We start from the raw sequence: 12029 nt of genomic DNA on the forward strand, positions 1-12029 counted from the left end.
GGGGTGTGGGCGTGGTGGGGGACCAAAGAGAAGCTAACAAAGGAATAAGAATAAAAATATGAAGTGAATGACCTTTTTTTTAAATTTAGAAACACCCAAGGTAAACAGGCACTTTTAAATGTTAAAGCTAGGACCAAATATAGCGTAAGTTAAGGCATTGTGTGGGAATGGTGTGCCCAAAGTGAAGGTATGACTGAAGTGTGTATCAGTACGTTCTCCGTGAGGATTCATATAACCTAGTATTTTATATATTAAGTAGCTGTGATACTAAAATTTATTCCATAAATTTAATAAAATAAAAGGTTTTATTAGAAGTAACTAACTTGCAGCAGAATTGCAAAGTTCAGTATTGCTGCAGATCTATTCAAAACATACCTAAAGTGTTATATATATATGGGGAAGGGGGGGGTGTATGTGTGGATGGAGATACAGAAATTGCGTCTGCTGCGTTTCATCTAGTCTTGGGCTTCTTCACACGTCAACGTAATGAAATAAATTTTCCGTTTTCTGACGTTCAATGAAAACCGAAAGAACACCTCTTTTTTCTGTCACTGAGGCACAGTTATTCTGAAGCACAACGTGAAGGCAGAAGGTGTTGCATTGCCAAGCAGCACACTCATCTGCTGACATTGAGTGTAACAAGTGCTGGTGAGCGAGATGTTGACTGGCGCCAGTAGCATATACAGGAGTGCATGCTTTCCACCTGTGACTCCGAGTGATCTTTCGCTGACGCTAACTGTAACAGGTGCTTGTGGGTTAGGAGCAGACCTGAAGCAACCGGATATCGAGGCAGAGACGCCATCTGCGTGCAGCTTCCGGTGGCGCTCGGCGATGCCCCAGACGTGGACCGTGACAGGTGTTGGTGAGTGGGGCGGTGTGCGTGGTGCCCGCAGGAGATCCAGGCGCGGACGCCGTCGGCGTGCGGCTCGCGCCGGCCGTCGCTGACGCCGCTGGGCCTGCTGACGCGGCCGTGCGCCGCCACGCTGCAGCGCCGCCTGTCCGAGGCGCTGCTGGACCCCAGCCAGCGCCCCAGCCCGCACGCCAGGGACCGGCCGCGCATCCAGCGCATCGCTTCGGAGCTGGACTGGCGGCCTGTCGGGCTAGCCGCCGGTAATCACGCCGCTCCCCACTTTTCCGCTGATCTGTATATACAGGTGCTCAGAAGCTAGAATTACAGTTGGAACCTGGTGGTAAGGGGGACGCAGGATTCGGTGACGATTGTGGACGGGGCTGTAATCAGTTACTGTTGGTTGCCTTTTACAGATACACACATTTATTTTTAAAACAGTAATTCCAGACTCAACAATAAATTTAAAAAAATACCACACGCTATTAACGAAGGAGTAAACAACTGTGTAAATAATAATGCTTCAGTGTGTTACAATTTAGCAAATCACCATAAAATAAAGATACAGCAAATGTTAACAAAAAAAGCCACTGTGATCACGGCTGAAGGCCTTACACCCCAAGAATGGCAATAAATTAAGAATGTTTAAGAACTCGCTGCAATTACAACATACAGGTGAACCGTAAAATTATTACTGGTTCACCAAAGGTTATTAATCTCAATCAATACACAAAATGTAAAGTGGAAGTAGGTGCCAAGGAACAGCTGGTAAAATTACACTCAGTTTTCAGTAACACACTTTATTCAAATTTGGTGCAACACTTTACAATATTTAAAAAAACAATCATTTAACAAATAATTCATAAATTACGATAGGAAAGGACTTTTCAATTATTAAATTATTATGAAAAATTTCAAGCCAGTAAAAGGGAAGTACAGGCAAGCAATTTAACGTATACAACGCGACGCAGTATAATATTTCAAGCTCAGCTAAATTACAGGTGAATTTCACTCCATTCATTAAATGGCGCAGAATTGAACTTGTCTGCAACATATAAAGACAATCCTGTTTACAAAAGTTCTCAAAATAGAAAAACCAAAATGCACACGGGGGGACACTCACAGTTAAAAACATTAACATTTCCAAATTATGCACACAAAAAATTTACAAATTTCTGCCAGTTATCTTACGGCAAAGACACACGCTCGCCAGGTAGGACTTGCAACAATTTCTACCCGTAATGAAATGGCAAACTTTTGCATACCAAGAAAACACACTAATAACCAACTACCTGTATAAAACACATAAGTACGTTGAGTAAAAGCCTTAAAAGGTACTGATTTGGAAAAACACACAACAGTTTTTGCTGACTAGAAACAATATAAAAAATCCACTACGGCATTCATTAACAACCAAATATACATAAACACAAATTTACGTACTTTACAGCTTCCAGATGAGCAGGAATTCGTTATGCAATTGACTAGTTCTTACCACGAGGCAAGAGGAATTTTTCTTCTTTCTTGGAGTACCTTTTACACGTCAGTCTAGTAATACTAGTTATGGAAGGCGAGAGAATGGATCAGGTCTTAAACAGTTCAGCCAGTGGTGCCTTTCACAGACATGCCAGAGGCTAACAGTCCAATAAACCCGTAGATAAACTGGGAGGCGAAAGAAACAATCCGAACCACAGATTTATTCTGACTCCCCCCCCCTTTCGTCCTCAAAAAGGTCACTAATGGACCACCCTTTCTATTATTACCACTTTCCCGCTGGTGGACAGACGAGAATGAATGCCAGAATCCCCCCCCCCCCCCCAAAAAAAAAATACGGCTGGTATATTTAACAAGAATAAGTTAATTGAATTCAATTAAACTTCATAAAATCTGTTCACAATCAATACTCGACTTCTGGTGCGTTACGACTCCCAGGACTGAACCAACGCAGCACCTCCAAATGCTCTGCCGAGCCGCCCGCTGCCAGCCGCTTCAATGGACGCAGGAAGGCGCGCCGATCTCCAGAACCTCCTCGCCGGTCGACAGCATACGGCCGAACTGCAGATTAGACCGCTTGCGGACCCACGCTCAGGCAAATTACTTTCACGACGAGCAGTTAACGCCCCATACCACGAAGCCACTGCTCGCGTCGCTTACGCTGATGCCGCGGTGTGCGTGCTGTCCCTCTAGCACCAGCAGAGAAGTCGCTTCTTGATGCTACGACTGCCAACTCTACTGGAGAGCCCATACAGCCACTTCTTAAACCCACGCGAACCGCCTACTTCTCCCCTTTCCCGCTAGAGGGAAACACCGAAGCCTTCAATTGCGACAAAGGCGCCACCGCCAGAAACGGAGGGCGACTGCTTCACGCTACGCGCCGCGGCGCGCTTTTCAAAGCTAACTTTACTACGGCTCAACAGGTACCGAAATATTAAAATGTAAGTGGCCACAAACACAGTAGAAGGTATCAGAGGCCAGGAGTGGCAGGTAACTGGAGCGTTAGCGACCACCAGGCAGTAAAAGTACCGCTGCTTGAACTTAATAAATTGTAACAAGCTGAACGCAGTAAATAGTAATAAGAAGTCGAGGAAACCTAATCAGATCCGCCTTCCCTAAGATCTCCATTCGCTGCTCTTCGCCTCGGCGACGCTACCAGCAGCAACAGCAACCCAAGTTGGAAGATCGTGAGATGTCACAAAGGGTGAGGCTTCTCTACTTGACATGAAATGCACTCATCTTAAAGCCTGCAGGATCTAGTTTACGACGAGGTCGTGCGCTCTCGTGACCTCGGCCCTTCGATCCGGCTGTCCATCCAGCAGTCCCGGCGTGCTCTGGCACTGCGCAGATCTGGGTCCTCCTCAGACCCCAATCGAACTGCCACACTGACACGACACGGAAAAACAACGACGTCGGCCCAAGGATAGGGCAGCAGTAACTACACATCGATAACCGCCGCTGGTGCCACTAGCGGACAGGCAAGGCTTGCGAAACGAGTGGCGCCAGTCAAGACGAGAGGTAGACAAACAACCACAATCATGCCAACTAAAGGATACGGTCTGGCCTCCAAAAGAGGACGAAAACGTACAACAGCACCAACGCTAGCCGCAGCAAGGCTCAACAGTCTTCCTTTTTATTAGACGCGGTAGAGCCCCTCCACGCCCACACCGACATGATGACCAACACATAAGGTCTACTGCCACCTCTGCATATTGGTTGGTCTTCACTAAAGGAGATCTAACGGAATGTGGGTACTGCGAGATTTCCGTACTTCTGTTTATGATTAACCATCAATACGCGCTCTCCTGGAGATAGATGGGGTCGAAAGTTTGAAACGTCCCCTTAGAAATCTTAATGAATTACTATGCAGATGAACCTCTTACATTATTTGATTTTCAAACAGCTGAGCAGAACTGAACGTACTCAGACATTTCGCTCTTTACCTATTCTGATCAACTCTAAACTGACACACAATATTTTTTTAGCGCAACGGAATCTGACTTTCAATAATCTCTACAAAAGAATGGCCCTGACTAACATTAACCTATACCTTTCACAAATCACTTACCTCAAAAAAATCTTCGTTACTCCAACTACTGCAATACAGCGAGTGCCACTACTGCCAGCTAAATAAAAGATTCAAACTACGGAAGGCACTAACTACTGATAGGCATAGTCAGCAAATGAAATATTTTGAAAGAGAAGATACAATGTATTTACCATAATAGTATTCAAAGGTCATAATATATATAGCAGTTCATGACATCCATTCTCACAAATGTACTGTTTCTGATGGACACACGTCCAGATCATCCGCTCTCAAAAATCCGCCATCTCACTTCCCACATCGACCACTGCTGGCGGCTCACCTCCTACTGCGCAACGCTACGCGCTGTTAACAGCCAACTGCCCAACACTACAATAGCTAACAACAATGCAAACCAGCCACAGACTGCACGCAGCACAGCCAGTGATTTTCATAAAGAGCACTACGTGTCATTACCAATAAAAGAAACCTATACAGCCTACTTACAAGTTCAACGAAGCGTAGAGGTTTGAAGGGCAGAGGAAAATAAAGTTCCAAAGGCAAAAGCCAAGGGAGAAAAAAAACCTCCACAGTAGATACGACGGGCTGTAGCGCCTTGCTTGCTATCTGCGACAGATCTATGTCAACGACATAGGAGACAATATGAGTAGTCGTCTTAGATTTTTTGCAGATGATGCTGTCATTTAACGTCTTGTAAAGTCATCAAATGATCAAAACGACTTGCAAAATGATTTAGATAAGATATCTGTATGGTGCAAAAATTGGCAATTCACCCTGAATAAAGTAAAATGGGAAGTTATTCACATGAGTACTAAAAGAAATCCGCCAAATTTCGACTACGCGGTAAGTCACACAAATCTGAAGGCTGCAAATTCAGGTAAATACTTAGGGATTAAAACTGCAAATAACCTAAATTGGAACGATCACATAGATAATATTGTGGGTAGAGGAAACCAAAGACTGCGATTGGCAGAATACTTAAAAGGTGCAACAGGTCTACTAAAGAGACATTACACCACGCTTGTCCGTCCTATTCTGGAGTATTGCTGCGGGGTGTGGGATCCGCAACAGGTGGGACTGACGGATGACATCGAAAAAGTACAAAGAAGGGTAGCTCGTTTTGTATTATCACGAAATACGGGTGATAGTGTCACAGACATGATACGTGAATTGGAGTGGCAATCATTAAAACAAACGCGTTTTTCGTTGCGACGTGATCTTCTCATGAAATTTGAATCACCAGTTTCCTCTTACGATTGCGAAAATGTTCTGTTGCCACCCAACTGCTTAGGGAGAAATGATCACTACGATAAAATAAGAGAAATCAGGGCTCACACATAAAAATTTAAGTGGTCGTTTTTTCCGCGTGACGTTCGAGAGTGGAACGGTAGAGAGACAGCTTGAAGGTGGTCATTCAACCCTCTGCCAGGCACTTTATTGTGAATAGATGTAGATCGTGTAAGGGTTACGTAAGTTAGTAGTGAGTATCATACAGGTAGATATCTTTGACATCGCGGAGCGATTTTAATCGGAGGCTGCAGCTGGATACCGTTGTTAGCTCGTCGGTCATCATCAACATACCTGTAATAGTTGGATTCATCATCAGTTTGTGTCCGATAGATCAAATATCTGGTCCACAGTGCAGGGTAGTGTTGGCGGTTTGTCAGTGCGTTAGTGTGCGAGTTTTTCGGCTTCCCTACTGTTTGCCTGTTGGTCGGTTGTGGTAGCAACCCGCATAACTAGTCAGTGTTGCTTAAGTGCAGGGGCTTGCCGATGTTGTCGCTTGTGAGTCTATGTTAGCTCGCCATACGTGGTTATGCCCTGGCTAGCAGTCTCCTAGGACGTGAACAGGCAAGTGAGTAGATAATATTTTAATTGGAACCAATGTCCGGAGACGTACCGTTTCCGTGCTACAATCATTTTAAAACAAAATGGTAACGCGACCACTTCACAAGATATTGATCAGGGGTGACTCAATACATCACTTGTTTTACAGTTCCACTGATTAAAAGCCAAATACGTCCCTCGTGAACACATTGACTGGTTCTATTCCAGGCGTTGCAGTACGGTCTTTTCCATTTCAGGTGTGCAGTGTGTCCTTGGAATACCACAGCCACAGCTGCTGACGGTGAAGGTACCCCTTTGTCGAAGCCGTTGCGTGATTGTGACGGAATGAGTATGCGATGGAGTCAGACGTTGTGGAGAACAATCTTGATAAACGTGACGAGCAGCTTTTTCATTACCGTGAGCTTCGCCATTCAGATGGACTATGGCGGTGTATTCTGCAAACGGGCACTCAACCATGTTGCTCTAGCACTCAGACACGTGAATGAGGCTCGAACTAGATCAGAAAGGTAGGACTGGCGTCAAATGACATCAGCCGATCCGACGTAACCACCCCCTACCATTACTACTGTGTTGCATACCTAGCAAACATGGTTTCAAATGTTGAAATGTGTGTGTAAATTCCTGAGGGACCAAACTGCTGAGGTCATCGGTCCCTACGCTTACACACTACTTAAACTAACTTATGCTAAGACCAACACATACACCCATGCCCGAGGGAGTTCGATCATAGTTGCTGTCAGAATCGCTAACAACAACAGTTCATGTATATTTATTTATTTTATTTATTTATTCATTTATTTTACCTGGCAAGATTAGGGCCTTCAGGCCCTCTCTTACACCTAACCAGGCATACTCAGATTGAACGAGTTACAGATTCTACTTAACATTAAGGACATATAGCCTATTATGCAGTATTGATGTTAAAGAAAAAAATAGATATCATAACAGTAGTACAATGATAATTATAACAATAAAAAATAATTATAACAATCAATAATAATAGTAATAATAATAATAATAGTAATAGTAATAATAATAATAATAATAATGACTATGTATATGCAAGTAAACATACTTTTCTTTTCTGAATGTCAGTCACATTGTTAGTTGGGAATTTTCTCGTTATGTTCTTGCAGCTTGTGAGTTATTCTCATCGAGCAGAGACATAAGGCGATAGAATGGGGTGAAAGAGATATATAAGAGGTAGATAGGTTAGAGGAAGAGAAATAGAACGGTAAAATTCGAAGCTGTGATGGAGAGGAGAAAGAAAGAGATGGGAGGGGCACAAGAATGGTGGCTATACCGTCCCTAATACGTATGTTTTGAGTTCCCTCTTGAATGTTGAGTAGTTCTGGATAAGACGCAGATCACAGGGGAGCGCGTTCCATAGTCGTATGGCTGAGATGGAGAATGACACGGAGAAAGATTTTGTATTACGTAAAGGTACAGCCAAGATGATAGACGTATCCGATCTGGTGTTGCGATTGTGGAATGATGATAGGTGTTTAATGTGAGAAGATAAGTATTGGGGGCACCAGTGGCTAAGAAATCGATGAAGTAGGCACATCGTGTGGAGATCGCGTGCTGTATGTGGGCGTATCCAACCTAGCTGGGAGTATGAAGGACTGATATGATCATACAACCGAATATTGCACACGTATCTAACGCAAGCATTCATCACTAGCTCGAGGCATCTAGAATTTTCACTATTTGTGCCGTGTTGAACTACATCGCAGTAGTAAAGATTAGGCAAGACTAGTGTTTGGACTAATTTTTGTTTAACATGGGTTGGAAATATTTTTCTAAATTTTTGAATTGCATGTAGGGAGGAGAGCGATTTCCGGCAAGCTGTGACTGTTTGTTCTTCCCAGTTTAGGTGTTCATCCAAGATTATTCCAAGGTCTTTTACTGTTTTTTGGTATGGTAGTTGGGTACCATTGAGGAGTATTTTCGGGACTGTTTCGCGAAAGTACCGGCTGATTAACTTTGGATGAGATATAAGTATGACCTGGGATTTCTTGGGGTTTAGTTTCAGACCTAGGTTCTGTGCCCATCGAGAAACAGAGCAAAGATCTGCGTTCATACTCGCTACTGCGGCAGCAATGTTCTTGGGGCTTGCACTTATGTACAGTTGGATGTCGTCGGCATAAAGATGGTAGTTGCAGGAGTGAATCACTGAAGAAATATCATTAATGTACAGTGAGAAGAGTAGTGGACCAAGGACGGAGCCTTGGGGAACTCCAGAGCGCACGCTTTTCCATGATGACTTTTCCGACCCACAGATGACTTGTTGACTTCTGTTTTTGAGGTAGCTGTCGAACCATTGTATTGCGCTGTTTGAGAAATTCAGCTGTTTCATTTTAATTAGTAATATATCGAAGTCAACTGTGTCAAAAGCCTTGCTAAAGTCAAGCAGTGTTAGGATAGTAGCTTCACGTCTGTCCATAGCATGTTTAATGTCATCAGTTACTTTGATTAATGCCGTTGCTGTACTATGGTGCTTTCGAAAGCCTGACTGATATTCGTCATGGATGTTATGAGTTTTGAGATAATCCGTCAGTTGTTCATGGACGATGTGCTCTAGGGCTTTAGAAATTGCAGGTAGTATGCTGATCGGCCTGTAGTCACCTGGCGACTTAGGGTTGTCAGTCTTGGGTATAGGCTTAATTAAACTTTGCTTCCACTCAGTAGGATATGTACTACTGACAAGAGACAGGTTGAAGATGTCTGTGATAACTGGAATAATAGTGTCTACGACGTTCTTAATCATGCCAATGCTCACTCCATCATTTCCTACTGCCTCGGAAGAGATTCTCATAATTGCCTTGTGTACTGTGCCGATAGTGACATGTTTTAGGAAAAACTTGTCTCTCGAGAGATTAATATCTTGGGGCTGGTAATTTGTCGCTGCGTGGCAGTTTGCAGCTGTTGAGAAGAAATCGTTTAATTCTTCTGCAGACGCTTGATAAACAGAGTCAGATCTTCGCTTCCCTATACCGAAACTGCGCAGCTTTTTCCACAGTGCACCAGGTTTTGATATGCCGCATACGACAGAGCGGGCATGTCTGATTTTGGCATTCCTCACGCTTTGCTTGGTTCTGTTTCGGAGTTTCCTATAAGCTTCGTACGCCTCGGGAGTTGGGTTACGCTTGAAGGCCCTATGTGCAGCATCACGTTTATTCATTAACTGACGTAATGCAGTGGTGAGCCACGGAGCGGGAGCTCTCTTTACCTTAACAGTGCGTTGAGGAGCATGTTTATCATACAGTGCAATAATTTTGCGACATAATTGCCGAATTTTTTCGTCTAAAGTCGGTTCATCGCTTATATCATGCCAAGGGATGTCTGAGAAATCCTTTTGAAGAGCGTCATGGTTAACATTTTTTAAGTTTCTATAGGTTACCAGGTGAGATTTTTCTTTGGTAGTATGCATTGAGTAATTTAAAAATATCACGTCATGAGCAGAGAGTCCCGGAGCGGATGTCTGATTGGCGCGGATTATTTTATCTGGTCGCTTTGTTGCTATTATATCTATGATTGTGTGGCTGTGTGGCGTGTGATGAGTTGGGTCCAGCGGTGTTAAACTCATATCATTGGAGTGGAACAGTCGCCTTAGTTTTTCGGCAGAGGGAGATTTTAACTGTAAGTCGATGTTTGTGTCGCCCATAATGATTATGTGTTCATACTGTGTCACGAGTGAGGACAGGGCAGACTGAAAGGAGGACATGGCACCGACGTTTGGAGGTTTATAGATTACTCCAATTAGCAGTTTCTGATTTGATGTATTTATTTCGAAAAACAAGAACTCTGCTTCTCCTTCGCCCTTTGCATCCGATGTGCATAGCACAGTAGGTGTCAGATCAGAGAGAACATAGGCACCCACACCACCCCCGCGTCGTGTTTCACGATCTGCCCTTAGGAGAGAGTAACCAGCGATTCGGATAGCGTCGGAAGAAATGTTTGGTTTCAACCAAGTTTCAGAGACGAGGATAATGTGGAACAGCGATTGGCAGAACAGGTCACAGAACTCGTCGAAGTGAGCCGTTAGCGACTGCGCGTTCGCGTGGGCCACAAAGAGCCCGCCGCCGGAACCGGTCCGTCCCATTGTGGCCGCCTGTAGGACCGAGCGCGCTCCGTTTACCTGCTGGCCGGAAGAGGGACAAAAGCTGGATTTCGCGGGGCAAGACATATTTACAGGTGTGTCCAAGGTCGTGACTGACTCAGGCGTCTGTGGACTAAAGGTGAAAAACACGCTGGAAGTATCGAAGAAGGGAGTGAAAAGAAAGATGGAAAGTGGCAGTAGTAGTTACGAAAAAGATAGTAGTAGTAGTGGTAGTGGCGAAGATGAAAATAACAGATATAGAAAGGCGGTTGTAAGGGGATTCCTGTTAATGGAGAATGTTGATTCCCATTTGACTGACAATATGAATATACATGAGCACTTATAATAGACAAATAAAGAAACAATATTTTTGTGAAACAATTGACTGATTTTAAATAGAGTACTTATGGTACTTATAGAAATAACGGAGCAGTATTTAAGCTAAAAAAATGAAAAGAAAGAATAAAAAATTAACTTATATTAGACAGATTACAATATGAGACTTTGTGTCTCGCGAGATTTCGCTCAGTCTTTCAGTTCGAACATGTTCGTCACCGTTTTCCTCCCTCCTTCCGTCTTGATTACGATCCTGCCATCCTGGGTCCATACATTTTGAAGGCCAAACTGTGTGATCGCAGCGTTCAAAACTTTTAGTCTTTCGCGCGTCAGATCTTCCCTCAGGGTAACCCCACTCTTGGCGAGTTTTCTTTTCTGAGCAAACACTTCAGCTCTTTTCCGGTAAGACACAAATTTAATTATTATGGGCCTGGATTTCATGGCACCTGGTATCCTGCGCCCAACACGGTGGCTTCTGTCAATATCGCCCACGTCGATCTGCACGCCAAGTTTCTCACGCACGAGGCTAATGGCCAGGTCGTCGGTGTTTTCGCGATCGTTTTCAGCTACCCCGAACAAGCGCAAGCTGTTCCTTCGCTGATACTGCTCAATTTCATCGGTGGCATATATGCCGCAAGCAGTAGATGAAGAAATAGAGAAAGTGCTGAAGACAATGAACGAGTAATTCAGCGTGTGAGGAGAGATGGCAATCTAATAATTATAGCGGACTGGAATAAAACAGTACGGGAAGGAATAGAAGATAGAATTATGAGAAGCTATGGGCTTGGTGCTACGAGCGAGAGATGAGGAAGAGTAACTAAATTCTGCGGGAAATTTCAGTTCGAATAGTGAATATAATATACTGTTCAAAAATCATAGGGGGAAGAGGTTTATTGGTAAGAGGACTGGAGGCACGGGAACATTCCATTTGTATTTTATCGGATCAGATATGAACTCAAATCACAATTTAGTGACGATGATCAGTATATTGAAGTTTAAGAGAATCGAACAGAAGTGTGAATGGAGAAAGAAGTGAAGTACAGAAACAGTGAGAAATGGTGAGAGGCATTTGAAGTCCTCTAAGGATGTAGATACTGCAATAATAAATACCTTAGTAGGCCGTTCAGCTGAAGAGGACTGGACATCTCCGAAATGGGCGGTCATAAGTTTTGGACAAACAAACGTACGTACATGGATGGTAACTGCAAAGAAGCCTTGTGTAGCATAAGAAATACTATAACCGATCGACGAAACAACAAAGTATAAGAACATTCAGGAAAAAAACAGAATGATATAAGCAAGGGCGACAAAATTAATATTGAAATGGGAATTCCATTTTTAAATGCAAAGGAGAG

At 43.7% G+C, this 12029-nt stretch overlaps 1 protein-coding gene across 1 annotated transcript in view; it reads left to right on the plus strand.

Moving 5' to 3' along the window:
- LOC126292487 (uncharacterized) overlaps nt 1–12029 on the plus strand; it is a 460325-nt gene that overhangs the window by 389459 nt on the left and 58837 nt on the right. The window contains exon 6 of the mRNA XM_049986256.1: nt 894–1164. Coding sequence (XP_049842213.1) covers nt 894–1164 — 271 coding nt within the window. The remainder of the gene's footprint in view (nt 1–893; nt 1165–12029) is intronic.

The sequence above is a fragment of the Schistocerca gregaria genome, chromosome 1 (genome assembly GCF_023897955.1).
Source record: "Schistocerca gregaria isolate iqSchGreg1 chromosome 1, iqSchGreg1.2, whole genome shotgun sequence".
NCBI lineage: Eukaryota > Metazoa > Arthropoda > Insecta > Orthoptera > Acrididae > Schistocerca > Schistocerca gregaria.